General features: G+C 59.2%; 1 protein-coding gene across 1 annotated transcript in view; it reads left to right on the forward strand.

The window, feature by feature from the left end:
• RADIL (Rap associating with DIL domain) overlaps positions 1 to 16,641 on the forward strand; it is a 70,819-nt gene that overhangs the window by 49,855 nt on the left and 4,323 nt on the right. Inside the window, 6 exon segments of the mRNA XM_058569376.1 lie at positions 2,077 to 2,237; positions 7,117 to 7,229; positions 9,171 to 9,248; positions 9,250 to 9,409; positions 10,189 to 10,361; positions 15,803 to 15,953. Of these exon segments, the coding sequence (XP_058425359.1) occupies positions 2,077 to 2,237; positions 7,117 to 7,229; positions 9,171 to 9,248; positions 9,250 to 9,409; positions 10,189 to 10,361; positions 15,803 to 15,953 (836 nt within the window).

Genomic DNA, 16,641 nt, shown 5'->3' on the forward strand with positions numbered 1-16,641 from the left:
AGTGTGGAGATGGGGAAGGGAAACAGGACTTCAAGCCCTGCCAGGTAGGCGGGTGAGCTGCGGCGGCTGGCAGACCTACTTAGTAGCAGAAACAAGGAGACACCGTCTGAAGCCAGTTCCTTCCCTCCCCGGGAGAAGGACAGAGAGAGAGGGCACATTGTTTGTGGACAAAAGCGAAGTTACGTCAGAGAGAACAACACACTGTAGGCTCAAGAGGAACGTGGGAACCAGAGCCTGAGGTCCCCCTCGGCCCACGTGGGCTGCCCAGCAGGAGATGGGCACAGAGGGGGATGAGACCTCATCAGGGGACGGACATGGAAGGGGACATGGCCTCAGCAGGGGATGGACACGGAGGGGGATGAGGCCCCAGCCCTCCCTGGACACTTCTTCACAAAGCCCACCACCAGTGTGGCCCCAGTGGCTTTTCTCATGGGTTTGATTCCCCAGGACCCCTCAGGCACAAGGGTCACTCTGACTCCCGTGAGTCCCTGAGCTGCTCTGAGGTTGCGAGCCTGCCAGGCAGGATTCAAGAGCCTGCGCACTTGCCCGGCCTGGGGGACAGCACTGTCCTTCACGACACCCTATACCCGCCTGGCTCGCCCTTCAGAATCCGCCAGTAAGAGACACTGCGTTGGTGAGGGGTCCCTGGGACCGCTGGACAGCCCGCGTCACCCCCAGACAAAACCAAGTCACATCTGGGTCGTTTGATTTGCTTGTAAACGGATCTCTGCTCACCTGTCAGAAGTGTCCACCGGGTGTGGTCATGGCAGCGATGAATACACCATCCTGGCTGCTGGAATCCAGGGGGTCGGGACAGTCTCATTGTGGCCATGAGACAGCACAGCCTGCTGAGGGCTCACCGCTGAGTGGGTGCCTTGAGGAGATGAGGAATTGTGCCCGGAAAGACATGGGGGCAGCATTTTAAATTGAGGACTGTCTGGGAGCTCAGCATAGCCTCACCATGCCCACCCCTCAGGCTTTTCAAGAGGCGAGTGTAGGAGAGTACCAGGAAGCTGCCTGTCACACAGCCGGTGACTCTCAGACACGAGGTCCAGGGCCCTAGGGGCTGGTGCATGAGAGACCCGCCTGACCGTGGAGACTGCCATCGAGGGAGGCAGGGGCCCTGATGTCACCACTGTCTCCTGGAAGGGGAGTGCTGAGCCTGGAGGTGGCTGGCCTAGATGGGACGAGTGCCACCGGAGCCCTCTCCACCCCAGGCTGGCTGTCCCCCAGGGTTGTAATGAGGATTAGAGGGCCAGGCAGGGCCTAGCTCCGTGCCTGGCAGGTGGGAGCTCTCTCTGTTTTAACGGAGTGACACGCGTGCCTCTGCGGTGAGAGAATCACACAGTGCGAGGAGTTTGTGACATAAACCCTGCCCATCACTCCAACCCCAACCCCAGCCCCAACCCCAGGCAGGTCTCAGGGGCAACCTCCATTAACTGTGGCCATTTTTGGTTTTCCTGATGATTGCCTCTAAATCTTCAAATAACGTGCTTTGATTGCTGCCTCTTGAGTCATGACTTTAGGTGCTGTCCTCTGGCTGCCCGCTGTAATGGGGAGCACTTAGCGACCCTGCCTGTGCACCTGCCAGAGGAGTTATGTCACTGTCTCCTCTGTTACTTACGTCGTTAACTTAAATAAGACACTGAAACTCATACCTCTTGTTCTTACATAACACACTTAAACCCATGTTTCCTGTTCTAACAGCCGTGTACCGTATCCCCCTGCCGTGCACACACACACATTTGCACACACTCTCTCTTTAACATCACAGCTGTTTCATTATCTAGTTCCAAAAGAGAGGATATGAACAGTTTGTTTACCAGAGTCTTTTGCCAATGGCTGTGGCCCCGGCGGCCCTTCCTGCTCGGGTTTGTGGACGCGCCTCTGGCTCCAGGTGTCCAAGGGGGCAGGTATCTCTGTCCAATTTCCCAGCCTCATGTTGGCAGGGTGACGAATCGTAATTGTTTTTGTTAGTTATCGAAACTAACATCTTCATGTGCAGAGTAGCTAATTCAGCTCCCCTGGGTGATGGGCCACCTCCAGGCCTAACTCTTAGCCTTTCCCTCTTGGCAGCCAGGAGCCCCTCTCCTTGGCCGGCTTTACCATGGCGGGCCTGGTTCCAGACCTGCAGCACATTCTCTTCTGGATGTCCAACTCCGTGGAGCTTCTGTACTTCATCCAGCAGCAGTGCCCGCTCTACATGCAGAGCCTGGAGGAGGAACTGGACGTCACAGGTGAGGCTTGTGTTGCTCCCTCCACACTGCGCTGGCGCTGCCAGGTGGGGAGAGTGGGGTGGGAGTGGTATCACTCTGCTGTCCCCGGGTCGAGTTGGCCACTAGAACAGAGATGGATTCATGTCGGGGGCTTCCTCTGAGAGGGAGGTGACGCCGATAGTTGGACTAGTCTGGGCCCTCTTGTCCACGGCACGTCAGCACTGTCCATCCCTGTCATTCCGTGGACTCAGCACAGCCCCACTGTTGTGCCTGAGGGAGGCCAGGGGGACACAGGTCACTCACTGGGCACTGGCAGAGAGCACGGCACATCGGCCCTCAGCCACCATGTCTTACAAGATGCACGCCGTTTCAGAAGGGAAGCACGTTGCCAGTAAGAGCTGTAAAACTGTATGATGCATCTTGACTTCAGAGACTAAAATGTGGGAAAATGTACATCTTAGAGTTTATGAAATACAGTGTAGATGCTGAAAACACTAAGTTGAAAGAGTGACTGACTAGGGCAGTCTGGGAGGACTTCCTGAAGAAGGGGGCATTTGGCCGGCCCTGGAGGCCTGGGTGGGATTTCAGCTGGTGTGTGTCTGAGCAGGGCTGTGCAGGGACTGGAGAGGCGTGGTGGGTCGTGGAACAGAGCCAGGAAGGAGCAGCAGGACCGTCCTGCAGTGGGACGGGATGTGACAGCCGGGCGCCCAGGGGCTAGGGCTACAGCCTCACGTGGGCGAGCTTGGTTTTGTCCAGCATACCCTCGCTCTGCCGTGGCTCAAACAAAGCCATTCCCTTCCCTCCCTCCCGTCTGTGGGCCTCAGGCTGGCCCGGCCACAGCAGGAGCTGTAGGGATCCCGGGCAGCGGGGCTGGGCGGCCGGCTCCGAGGCCCTGGCTGCAGCCAGAGGCTGCCCTCGGAGCCGGGAGGGAAGCCAGGTGGGCGGGGCGGAGCTGGCCCTGGCTCCCCCGTGGGCTCTGTCTGCAGACGCTGCCCTGTATCTCTGTGTGCTCAGCCATGTCCCCAGGAGGTGGCAGCGGGCTCTGTGTGAAAGAGCCCCAGAAAACAAAGTCAGCACGAGGCCCGGGACCTTCCCTGATCCACGCTGGGACCTGCTGTGTCCCCACTGCCATCGGGCTAGATTTCCTGAGAGGAGGGGCTCTTGGTGGCCGACAGGGAGGGCGGTCGTCTGCACGGTGAAGACCGTCCTGCTCTGCACTTCAGGAGGCCTGTGCTCGTTGGTCCCCGGGGAGCTGGGCTGGGTCTCGGCGGGAAGCCTGGCCAAGCCGGGGCCCTGTGGGGTCCGAGCAGGGCCTGGGGGTTTGGGGGTGAGAGAGTGGAGCAAGCGGGGTCTGTCTATCTTCCTCTTGTCAGTCGTGGCTTCTTAGTGTTCCCTTATCCCCCTAGCTCACAGTACAGGGGACAGCGGGAACCTTCTTGGGCTCCCAGGGCCTCGGAATCTGGGCTCCCGTGGGTATGTGGAGGGAAGCTCTGGATCCTTGTGTGTCCCTGGGGGCATTCCAGGCCTGCTGGCCTGTCGTCTCCACCCCTTGTTCCCTGGGGTGGACATTGTGAAAGGCGCCCAGTGAGACCTTCTGGGGCAGGGCAGCTGCTCTCTGTCCATGAGGCCTGGATCTGAAGCAGACCTGTCATCTGGCTGTTTCCCCTGAAGGTGGCATACACGCCTGCACCTGCATGCTCTCCGAAGCCAAGGTCCCCTCCAGCATCCTGGTGCTCTCCGGCCTGCAGGGCCTTCATCACCTCTCTCCAGACCCTGCTTGTCCCCTCGGAGGCCCCAGCCACCCAGGACCGGCATCGCAGGCACCTCAGTGGGTGCTGAGTGGAGGAGACTTTTCTGGTCTTGGCGTTGGCCAGCGAGCACCTGGGCCTCTGGCTTGTCTCCAAGTGCATGTTGTCCTTCTGTGTGAGGTGTCAGGAGGTCAGGGGTATGGGTAGGGAGGCCCATTTATTTTGGTTCCAGCAGAGTCAGCTGGGAGAACCAACGCCCCCCATGACCCGCCCCGCTTTTGGGTGAGTCCTGCTGACCCTCCTCGTCTGGCCTTATCTCAGAGGCCGTGTGGAGACGCTGTGGTCCTGAGGCCCCACTGGGCCAGCCTCGTCCCAGCTGGGTTAACGTGTTCTACACAGGCACCTGCATCTGGCTGGTTTTCGTGGGAAATCTGCTCAGGGCCGGTGGGGGCTCTGCTTCCTTAGCTGCCTCTGCTCCGAGGAGGAAGTTATTTTTGGTGTGGGGCCTGGATGTCGTGTAGTCCAGTTGATGCTGGGAGGGTGAACACTCGGACGCCCGGGTCCCGCCTCTGCCCGCGCTGGACCCCACGGCCGAGGCAGCCACGCGGGATCTGAGCGTCCCAGAGACCATGTCCCGTGCGGTGCAGGTGCTGGAGAGCTCAGAGGAAAAATAACATCAGCCAGAGGGCGAAGGAAAGGTTGGAGCCGGCGTTTCAGCCTCCTGACCCTCAGCAGGAAATCTCTGTGGGAAGAATTCTAAAAACAGAGATGTCACGTCCTGAAAGCTGGAAAAATCGCTTTTTCATTCCCCAAACAATCTTTTTTGTCTGAAGCTCTTATCCAGGAGGCCTCATTCGCAGGGGCAGTTGAGAGATTAGCCCATATGAGGGGAGATGTTTATTTTATCCATTTAAAATTCCCCTATAAGTCTCCGAGGCTCTGCCTTAGCGCTTGTAGATTTGGGGGGGTTTCCTCAGGTGCCCAGAGGGGCAGCCTCCGTCCTGGGGCGTCAGGAGCCAGCGTTGGGGGGAGGGAGGGAGGCTGCGGGCCCTGATCCTCTGAAAGGCCCATGTGGGTGTCAGCTCAGTGGGAAGCCCCGGGAAAGCCCACCCCACAGAGAGAAGCCATCAGGTGGCTTTTAGATGACATCCGAGGGATCAGTGTGGCCCCTGCTGGGAGCCTGCCCCTCGGCTGTCCTCTGCGGAATCCTGGCCTCCGCCTCTTTCTGCCATCCCTCCTGCCGCAGAGCCCCGTACATCCACACGAGGGGCGTGGGTCTGCCTTCTCAGACAGGCAGGCGGTATGGGGGGCTGCAGGTCAGTGCCCCTGCCCCATGCACAGGCCCTGCTGCCGTGAGAGGACTGGGGCTGGGTCCTCAGCCCGTGTTTCCACTGCCTTCCGCTGGCTGTGAACACGCTGGGTCTACGCAGGTTCCGCTCAGCAGTGGGGCCCGCCTTGCATGTTGCTGTAGGCCTAGAGCCCTGTGGAAGAAAGAGCACAGCCAGCCCTCAGCCAGCAGCCTGTTAAGAACCTCTTACACCCCCAGACCCGGGGCCCCTCAAGTCTCCTGATTTGCCTCTCCCCCGAGGCCCAGTGAGGCTGCGGGGAGCAGCCAGACCCTGCCAGGGTCCCCAGTGAGACCAGCACCCACGTCGCAAATGAGACCCCACAGGCCCAGCTCTGGCGAGGACCCCGGGAGGTTGGGCCGGCCTCTGGCTGCCTGGTGCAGGTGTTTCTTGGGGAGTGAGCCCTGAGAGGGCTCTCCGGGCTGAGGGGCAGGAGAGCCCCTGCGCTTGAGGGAGAGGTGCTGTGAACAGCAGGTCCAGGTGTGTGCAGGGCGGGGCTGTGACGGGCTCGCACACGGTTCCCTTTCTGTTCACCCAGCAGCAGGGCGGCCGATCTTGTGCTCCCGGGAGGCCCGGCTTACTGCTTGGAACAATTTGTGGCCCGGTCAGACCCAGCGCCTCCCTCTCCGCCTGAAAGGCGATCCCCGGATGGTGGGGCCAGGCTCTGCCTTAATCAGAAGGCTGCAGGGACGGGCCCTGAGCAAACAGCACTGGGGCTGGACTGGGACGGGGCTCAGCATGGACGCCCGTGCCACCTGCACTGGACACAGCGCCGTGGCCCCTGGCCTGCCGCTCCTTGTAATGAAGAAGTGAGGGTTCCAGAGGGTGAAGGACAAAGGGGGGCGTCCAGCATCCAGTCACTTCCCCTGAGTGCTGGGAGGACCCCAGGCATTGATACCACATGCCTCCCCATATTCTGGAAGGCCCCCTCAGTGGGTCCACCCTGTTGGAGGCTTCTGGTCTTTGGGGCCGTTTGCCATTCTGGCCCCTTGTCCTTTACAGGAACCCCTCCAGAGGCAAAGGATCACCTGGTGTCCGCTGACACCCCCACCCTGCTGGGCAGGCCCCCCCTACCTGCCCCCCAGTCTCAGCTCCAGCCACAGCCACCCGGCTGCTGGCCCCAGCCTGGGGAGGCCCACTCCTCAGGGCCTGTTGTTTCCAGTGCCCCGTGCAGAGCCAGGGCTCCCTCCCTCTGTGTGGCTGTTGAGGGCCTGGGGTCTCTGCTCTGGTCTAACAACACGGCGGCGTCTTCCCTACAGCCTCTCCTGGTGCTGGGAGGAAACCGGGGACATAGACGGTTGGGTTTCTCCCTTCTTGGAAAAATGTCATGATTCCATGGAGCGATGGTCTTCTTAGGAGCTTTGGCCAGGTGTTCCTTTGACCTGTGTCCTGAGTGAGAAGTGACCGGCGGGGCAGTTGCGGAGGAATCTGCTGTGGTGGGGGCAGTTGGTTTTCACAGAAAATGTATCCAGAATCTATGAGTTACTGAGCTTCTGATTTGTTGGTATCGATTTTGCATTGACATGCTTGGAAGTTTGATGCCTGCACGTCTCGGCCATGTCATCCAGCGTCTCAGGGCCCTGGGGACCCGGGGAGGGTGTGGCAGGCAGGGTGGGGGTTGGCCCCGGCTGCTCTGTGACTTTGGCTTATCACATTTTCCAAACTCAAGACTGGAGCGTCGGGCAAGTGCACTCAGGAGGTAACTGGGCCGATGTTTGAAGTCGCTACTGTTCCGCAAGGTTTCTGCACGCACACTGAGGCCCAGCCGTCGCCCCGGTAACCGTCTGTGCTGCTGTCTCCCTGCAGGCTCGAAGGAGTCGCTGTTCTCCTGCACCCTCACGGCCAGCGAGGAGGCCATGGCGGTGCTGGAGGAGGTCATCCTGTACGCCTTCCAGCAGTGCGTGTACTATGTCTCGAAGGTACGGCACGGGGCTGCTCTTTGGAGGAATCCTCACGGCTTTCCTAGGGAAGTTTGGGGGGCCCAGGAGGGGGCGGTGAGCTTTCCCCACCCATCACCCGAGGGTTTTGACCTCTAAACTGGCCACCTCTGCCCACCTGAGCAGTTCCTCCTGCTCCTCGTTCCCTGTCACTCTTGTTGCATGAACCATCCGCCCCAACTCGGGGGCCAGCAGTGTGGGAGAGATGGAGCGGCGGCTGCTCTGGGCAAAATGACTGAGAGGTGGAATGGCTGCACGGCAGTGCCAGGCTGCGGTGGGCGACGGCTCTTCCCCTGGGCTCGCTGTCCCAGAACTCTGAGGGGGTGGGCAGCAGCGCATGGGCCCCAGACCCCGTCAGTCACTGAGCCGTGTCAGGAGTCTCAGGACTTGGGGCTGAGTGGAGGGCAGGCCTGGGGTACGAGGCAGACCCGCAGCTCTGGCACCCTCTGCAGCCTCCTGGCCTTGGCTTTCACCTTTCCAAGCCGTGGTTTCCTCTGGACAGTGGGGTTCTGCAGTGTCCTTGGCTGAGCGGGCTGAGGGTCAGCGGGACAGTGTGCAGCAACCCAGAGGGGGCATCCATCGCCACAGCTGTTACTAGGGAGGGCCTGCTGGTCCACTCTATTCAGGGACAAAATGTGATGGTAACAGTCACCCTTCATTCTAAAGAGAGCCCCCAATTATGGAAGAGCCCCTCGAGGTGCCCCTTACTGATGCACCCTACAAGGCCCAGCTCTGGGAGGAGGAGTTGTCATCCATGAGCCATCAGCCTGTGGGGGGCGCTGTGGCCTTTCACCCACTCCCCACCCCACCAGCTGACCCAGAGGGACCCCAGAGGGTCACTTCTGGAGATCGATTGGCAAAAAGGCAAGCCTAGCGTCCACCCAGTCGATGGCGCTGTTCCTCCCTGAGCAGGGGCGAGCGGGCGTGGGCCAGAGGGGACAGCCCCTTCCCTCATGTTGGCACGGCCAGGGCACAGGGGTGTCCTGGGTCCCCATCCCTGCGGACCCCCGGGAAGTACCTGAGCCCGGCTGTCTTTTTGGTGGCCCACCACCGAGGAAGGCCCGGAGGGCTTGGAGGAGCCCAGGCCAGGGGCTGGGCAGGAAGGGGTGCCTGAGGGCTCTATGGCACAGGTATGTGTCCCCCATGGGCCCTGCTGGCCATCGCAGTGACCAGAGAGGGTGTTAGAGCCACTAGGTAAGAGGAGCCACTTATCCCACCCCAGCACACGGGGGCAGGAGGGAAAGTGCAGAGAGGAGGCAGCCTGAGGCAGGCGGCCCCCAACTGGGGGAGCCTGAGGGACGTGCTAAGACTGAGAACTTGGTTGGATTGTGTGGTGGATAGTCCAGTGGGAAGGAACAGGGTTGGATACAGCACTTTGGGGACAGTGATTGGAGAAGAAAATGACACCCTGTTTGTTCCAAATGGAGTTCAGACAGTTGAGTAAACCAGTTCTGGGGTCAGTTAACTAACTGGCTGCCTGGGGTCCTGTGTTAAGAAGGATTCTGAGGTTGCATCTTGGCTGGACAGGAAGGAGCCCCCCTCCCCTGCCCCACATGCTCATATCTGCCCCGGGGACCCGAGTGGGGATGTTACTGCCCTGGACAGAGCATCCCAGGGTCACTCTGTGGTGCGATGGCCGAGAGTGACACCTTTGCTTATTTCTGGGGAGCAGCCGTTGATGCCCAGTCACCTCTGAGAAGAGTGTGGGCGCCTGTCGTTCTGCACGGAGTGTGGTCCCCTTAGGTACCTTCGACCAGACAGGTGCCTTGACCCCCAGGGTGCTGCACCCGGTTCGGCTTGGCGTGAGGGGTGCTCTTGGTGCCGGGGGCGCTGTCCCAGGGGGTCCCGTTCAACCAGACGTGGGATCTGGGAGCTCGTTAAGCCAGGAACCGCAAATGGCGCTGGTGTTTGCTCTCACCCCAGACCCTGTATGCCTGCCTCCCGGCCCTGCTGGAGTGCCCCCCTTTCCAGACGGAGCGCCGGGAGAGCTGGTGCTCGGCCCCCCCCGCTGCCCGAGGAGCTGGGGCGCGTCGTGTCCGTCTACCAGGCCGCCCTGGACCTCCTGCGGCAGTTCCAGGTGCACCCCGAGATCGCCTCCCAGGTGCTGGCCTACCTCTTCTTCTTCTCCAGCACTCTGCTCTTCAACCAGCTCCTGGACAAGGGTGAGGGGCCTGGGGGGCCGGGGACCCGCATTCCTGCAGGAAATGCCCAGCATGTCCTCCCTGGAGACCAGCGGGCCGAGCCCTCAGAGACGCCTCCTGAGGACGGCTCTGCCAGGGTCAGGGCCTCTTGCTCCTTGGGGGTCTGGGCTGGTGCGGTGGCGGGAAGGCAGGCAGGAGATGTTGCAGAGTGGATCCCCGCAGGAGCAGGAGCCGAGAGGCCCCAGGTAGGGTGGGGGTGGGGTCTGTGTCATCTGAAGGCCCGTTTTATCCCCACACAGCCCCACGGGCCCTGTGAGAGGGGAGGGAACAGGCTCAGGGAAGTGACGTGACCTTTGACCCTGCCTTGCTGCGCCCGGTGCTCCTCATTGCAGACCCTCCTCCATCACCCTGCCCTCGGGCTCAGGGTGCCAGTTACTTCCAGCCAGGGGCACTGCTGGGGCACAGGGAGAAGAGAGTGGGGACGAGCCCACAGCACATGCATGTCACCAGCGTGGACTTCCCAGGCTGTGGGGGTCCGCAGGGCGGGATGGGGTGGGAGCAAGGGGTCTTGGCTGTAGGCCTGGACCACGTCCCTTTGCTCTTGGGATCCAGTGGCTGTCACAGCCCCTCCCTGCCCTGCCACCTTCACCTCCCGCCTCTTGTGTCTGTCCTCATAGGCCTGGAGCTGGGGGAGGGCAGGCGCTGGGGGCCAGCTGGGGCCTGGCTCCCTCTGGGGGAGGGCGGGCAGCATCCCTGCTCTGCGAGGAGCAGCCGGGGCATTGCCTTCCCTCCCTCCCCAGGTCCCTCTCTGAGTTGCTTCCACTGGCCCAGAGGCGTCCAGGCCTGCGCCCGCCTGCAGCAGCTCTTGGAGTGGATGAGGAGCACTGGCTTTGGGGAGGCCGGAGAGCACTTCTTCCGGAAGCTTTCCTGCACACTCAACCTGCTGGCCACGCCCAGTGCCCAGCTCATCCAGGTAGGAGGGGAAGACCCACCAAGTGCAGTGGGGTGCAGGGTCTGGGGGCCACGTGTTGTCACTCTTGGGTCACCAGCTTACAAACCAGCCCGGGGGGGGACCTGGCTTCTGGGCCTCAGAGAACTTGCAGAGTTGCTTCCATTCCACAGCCATCCCCACCTGTGGGCAGGGTAATGGCCCCAAAGATGTCTGTGTCTAGTCCCTGACCTGCGACTGTATGAGCACAGGGGGCTCTGCAGATGTGGTTAAAGTTGAGGCCCCTGAGACGAAGAGATTGCCCTGGGTGACCCTGTGGGCCCAGTGTAATCACAAGTAAGGAGGGGTCAGAGAGACAGGACAGTAGAAGAAAGAGGGCTGAACCCGCCATTGCTGGCTCTGAACATGGAGGGAGGGGCCATGGGCCAAGGAGTGTAGTGGCCTCCAGAAGCCAGGAGCAGCCCTCAGCTGAAGGCCAGCATGGACACAGGGACCTTGGTCTTACAACCACAAGGAAATGAATTCTGACAACCCACCTGAGCCAAGAAACGGATCCTGCCCTGGAGCCCTCAGAAGGAGCGCAGCCCTGCCCACACCTCGATTTTAGCCCCATGCGACCATGCTGGATGGCTGACCCCCAGAGCTGTAAGATTATACATTTGTGTTGCTCTAACTGCTAAGTTTGTGGTCATTTGTACAACGGCAACAGGAGACTAACGCACCGCCTCCCTTCTCCCTCACCGGCTGCCTCACAGACACAGTCCTCACAGACAGTCAACCAGTGGTGATCCTTTCTTGCCTGGGATAGACACAGAACAAGCCCCAGGAATGAGGGTGACAGTGTCTGCAGGGCAGCCCAGGATGAAGTCTGGGCTGAGGGGGAGCCACGGGAGCTGTTCTGCTGCTGCTGCCTTTCCTGTGGGACATTTGCCTCATCGTGGGCAGCATCTGTGTGAGGCTGAGAATCCAGGCTTTGTCCAGGTAGGGGCCAGAGCAGGAGGAAGGGGCCCACACAGAGACACACGTGAGATACTTGAGGGGCCTGAGGTGCATGGTGGTTTTCCCCTCGTGACATGTGCCAAAATTCTGAAGCTCCGGGGTGTGGGGTGGGAAGGGCTTTAATACTAAGCAAAAATCTCTGAAAAGCAGAGTGGAATTGTGGGAGTCTCACAATGCTGAGGAGCAAATATTAGCATTCAGGACCCCTGAGGGAGTAAGCACCAGGCTCTCAGTTGAAACCCTGGTGTGAGCGTCAAGCAGAGGCCAAGCTGCCCAGCCCAGCCCAGCTCAGCCCCCACTGGATCCAGGTGGTCAGTGGCGAGCAAGATGCACACCACCAAAGCCTGTGGGTGCAGCTAAGGCAGTGCTAAGAGGAAAAGTTATAGCCTTAAGTGTATCTGTTAGAAAAAATGGAAGGCTGAGGATGATGGTTGTGAAGCAAGAAAAAGAACAGCAAAAACGGCAAATCAAACCCAAAGAAAGTAGGAGGAAGGAAATAATAGAGAAGAGCCAAAATCAATGAAACCTTAACAAACACACAACAGAGAAAAGCAAAAAGCCAGGAGTTGGTTCTTTGGAAAGTTATTTGAACAGTTGAATAAAAGTTTAAAAAAAGCAATAGAGCCAGGAGTTGGTTCTCTGAAAAGTTTAATAAAGTGGAAAACACTAACTGCCATATCAAAAACGAAGAAGGGGACAACCTTCAGATCCTACATTAAAAATTAATAGTAATAATTTTATCTCAATAAAACTGGGGGAAAATTTTTTAAAAATTAATAGTAAGAGGATATTATAACCAACTTTATGCTGATAAATTTGACAATTTAGATGAAACAAATAAGACAAAGAACACTTATTAAAGTTGATGCAAGAGGAAATAGAAAATCGGAATTGTCCCGTATCTCATAAAGAAACTGAATCTGTTATTTAAAAACCTTCCCACAAAGAAGATTCAAGGTCCAGGGCCCGCCCCGTGGCTTAGCGGTTAAGTGCGCGTGCTCTGCTACTGGCGGCCTGGGTTCGGATCCCGGGCGCGCACCGACGCACCGCTTCTCCGGCCGTGCTGAGGCCACGTCCCACATACAGCAACTAGAAGGATGTGCAGCTATGACATACAACTATCTACTGGGGCTTTGGGGAAAAAAATGGAGGAGGATTGGCAATAGATGTTAGCTCAGAGCCCATCTTCCTCAGCAAAAAGAGGAGGATTAGCATGGATGTTAGCTCAGGGCTGATCTTCCTCACAAAAAAAAGAAAAAAAAAGATTCAAGGTCCAGATGGTTTCATTCATGAATTACTTTAAACATCAGAAGAAGAAATAAAACCATTATTACCCAGATTCTTCCAGAAACTAGGAAATCCCATCTCATTTTAAAACACCAGCACAACCTTGATACCAAAACCTGAAAAGGGATCATAAGAAAGGGAAATTACACATGAAAGATGAGCGACTTCATTTGTGATCAGAGAAATGTCTTTTAAAACCAGTTTTTTTGACACCAAATGCGTCCGAATGGTTAAAATGAGAAAAGCTGGCCCCAGGCCCCGCTGAGGAGGATGGAGGTGTGAGCCCTCGCAGGGGCCCTTGGGCCGTGCTGGGGGAGATGGTGGGCCGTGCCTGCTGGAGCCGACCACAGGCACATGCCCCCGTCTGGCAGTTCTCCTGGTAGGCACGTTCCCGTCTGCACTTGACAGCAGACAGGGATGGCACGGCGGCACGGTGCGCAACAGCCCCAAACTGCCAGCAGGCCCCGCTCAGCAGCAGCAGCAGAATGGGCAGATGCAGTGTGGACACTCATCCCCAGGACATGCTGCACAGCAGCGAGCCTGCGCCGGCCACCGCCAGAGGCGACTGCAGGCGAGCGTGAGGTACAGTGTCGAGCTAAGTCGGGCTCAGAGGGGCACGTGCTGGGGTGCCCGTGGTCCAAGGTCAGCCCGGCAGAGCATGTGCGCTGCTGGAAGTCAGGACGAGCCTGCCCGGTGGAGGAGCCTGCCCTGCGGAGCCGGAGGGCCACTGGGGCTTCCATGGCGTTGCCTCGCGGGCTCTGCCCCTGTCCCGGGCTGGGCACACAGGCGGTGCCCTTGGTGAACAGTTGTTGAGCTGTGCACTGTGGATTTGTGTAGTTTTCTGGGTGTTTGTTGTGCGTCGATACAGAAGGCACAGGAAAGGGAGGAACAGCAGCGGCAGGTCTCAGCTGCCCCCTTCCTGCGCAGCTGGATGCCGGCCCCCTCCTCACCCCAGCAGGGGACCGGGGTTTGTTTCTAGAGCCTTTAAAACAAAGGGTCTCCTGGCTGGGAAACCAGGATTTCATCCTGAAAAGGGGGCTTCCTGGTGGCGAGGCCCCCACTGAGCGCTGGAGGGGCTGCACTCTCGCCCAGCGTGGCTCAGGCCTGTGCCCTCCAAGTAGGAGGCGGCTGACTCGGCTCGCCTGGCAATCAGGGACAGCCCGGGGGAGGACGGAGGATGCTGAAGCTGGGGCTCCACGGTGATCCAGCCAGGCCAGCGTGAGCTGAGTGGGCCGGGGTGGCCAGGCTGGCGCTCAAGCCAGGCGTCACCAGGCAGACTTGGCCCCCACTCTACCACAGGGTGGGGGGCTCTGAACACGATAAACAGGTGGGGCTGAGACTGGAGGAGACACATCGGAGTCGGCAGCCTTCTCTGTACCTGGCCAGGTAGTAACTGTTTTAGGCTGCGGGCCCCATATGGTCTCCGTGCCAACTTCTTCCTTTTTTAAAACCCTTTGAAAATGTGAAAACCATTCTTAGCCTGAGGGCCCTGTAAAACAGCCCTCGGGCCATAGTGTGCCATCCCCTGAAACACACTATTCAGGGCGAAGAAACTTCAAAAAAAAAGACATTTCTATCCTCATAAAGATAATTTCTATTAAGTAATCACGGGATTCTATAAATGAGAGAACAAAAAGAATTCTTGGAAATTAAAACTATGACCAGAGATGGCAAATTCAATAGCAGGGTTGGAAGATAGTCAGGGAATCTCCCAGAAAGAAAGGAGATGGTGAGATGGAAGTGGGAGGCGCTGGGATCGCTGGCGCCCTCCTGACACCCGCCCTGGAGACGTGGGGGAAGCAAGGATTCTAGGACCTGGAAAAATTGCAAAGAACTTCCTCCCGGCAAACACGGCTTCCTGAGCTGGTGTGTTGCCGGCGGGGGGCGGGGGGCTCTGTGGCTGCTGTCGCCCCTCCGCCACACAGCCTTAAGGTGATTGTCCCTCCAGTGTAGATGCATGATAACCACAGCCCCGGCCTCTTGATGTTGGCAGTGAAATCAAATGAGGGAGAAATGAAAGAGAGAAAGAAAGGCAGGGAACTTAAAGGACCAGTCAGTGAGGCCCCACATCCCAGTAGTAGGAGCCTAGGGGGAGCAGAGGAAATGGTGGCGGGGGGTGAAGATAAACCAGACCATCCCAGACCCGCACGGCCTGAGCTTCTGGACGTAAGTGCAGCCAACGGGGGAAAAAGCACAGCGGCTGAAACTGAGTCCCACCAAGACCCAGCCTCGCAGACTCTCAGGGCAGAGGACACAGAGCAGCCCATGAGCCTCTGGAGAAGAATGAAACAAGACACAGCCCGAGGACTCGAGAGCGACGCGGCAAGCTGGAAGACAGAGGAGCCGCCTTCCGTCAGCCGAGCCAGTCGGACTCCGGTCTGCAGGTGTGGACTGGCCGAGTCCTCACGGAGGGAGAGCAGAGTGCGGATGCCTCCCACATGCGAGGTCCACACTGTTCCTCTGGTGCACCCGTTTCAGGAAGCCGCTAGAGGATGTGTCTCTCAGAAATGAGGGGCAAGCCAAGAGAGCAGGAGAAAGGGGTTCCAGAACACAGGAGCGGAGAGGGGATCCCAGGGTGACAGGGATGCGGTCGCAGGGTGACCTCACAAGTGGTTTAATGATCAGCATCCACCCTTGTCCTTTGGGCTTGCGCTGTCTTATTTAGGGAAGCTTCCCGTACCCTGAGCCCATGAAGCTGGGCTCGTGTGTCACCTGAGTGACGGAGTTCTGGCCTCCCTGCAGGTCTCTAGCTGGCTAGGTTCTTTTCCGGGTGTGAGGCTGGGATCCTGTTTCACTCTCCCTGCTTCCCAGAGTCTCTTCCCTCTTTTCGCGGCCACCAGAGGTGATATGATGAGGGGTGTGTTCAGTAGACCAGGCACTTGGCGTGGTGCCTGCTGGTTTCTCCCGGGAACGGCCGCCCCACGCCGCTCTCGGACACCCACAAGGCAGCGGGGGGTGAGCTGCCACTGTGGGGCGGCCCCGCTGCACCGACCTTTGACCCCCTCATTGGCCTCACTGTCCTGCACCGACGCCAGGGGCCTGTGTGCTGGCTTGGGGCATGTGGCCGGAGAGTCCCGGACCTCTGCTTCTGTCCCAGAGCACCCAGAAGGCAGGCCCTCCCTGAGGGTGGGGCTGAGCCATCCGGGGCCTTTGACCATGAGCTTCTTCTTGTCACCCAGATGAGCTGGGCAAACCTGCGGGCCACATTCCCCGCCCTGAGCCCTGCACAGCTGCACCGGCTGCTGACTCAGTACCAGCTGGCCTCGGCCATGGGCCCCATGAGTGCCTGGGAGCCAGGCGCCCAGGACAGCCCCGACGCCTTCAAGTCAGGTGAGCCCCCTCCTCAGGGGCAGGAGCACAGGACCCTGTGGGCCAGGCCTGGGGCACGGGGAGCCTTGGGGGGATTTCCCTGGAGGAGCCCACAGAGCATCTGGTACCTCCACCCTGGGCCATCTTTCTCCTTGGGTGCACTGCCCTGTCCCCCACCTGGGGACCTGCAGACCTCCACAGCTGGGGGTCAAGGAGCCCACTGTTCGTGGCCAAGTTCCAAGCTGCAAGCTCAGATCAGAGGTCCCCCCTGCCCCTCACGGAGCCTGAGGACGGGGCCTCACCCAGAGCACGGCCCACCAGGAAGAGAGCAGGGTCTCCACACTGGGCGCTGTCGCACAGCCTGAGCACGCTTGCCATGTGTGTACACACACACGGTACATATGGATGTGTACGGACATATACATGTGGGTGTTTTTTGTGTTAGACACACATCTCCCTGTGTTAGCATTATGTATATTATAACAAAATTGAAAAGTAAAGGGTCGTAGAAGACGCAGATAGAACCAGGGCTTCGAACGCCGTCTTCGCGTGCCCTGGTCACCTGGGGGCTTGGCTGGGACGTAGACACCACCTCTGAGCAGGGCTCCAGGCTCCACCGGACACTGCTGGCCTCTCCCCACTTACGGGGTCATTTCCGAGGCCTGCGCGGGGCCGGCTCTGTGCTGGGAGCTGAGGCCGCAGTGTGGGC

This window comes from Diceros bicornis, chromosome 26, assembly GCF_020826845.1.
Source record: "Diceros bicornis minor isolate mBicDic1 chromosome 26, mDicBic1.mat.cur, whole genome shotgun sequence".
NCBI classification, from domain to species: domain Eukaryota; kingdom Metazoa; phylum Chordata; class Mammalia; order Perissodactyla; family Rhinocerotidae; genus Diceros; species Diceros bicornis.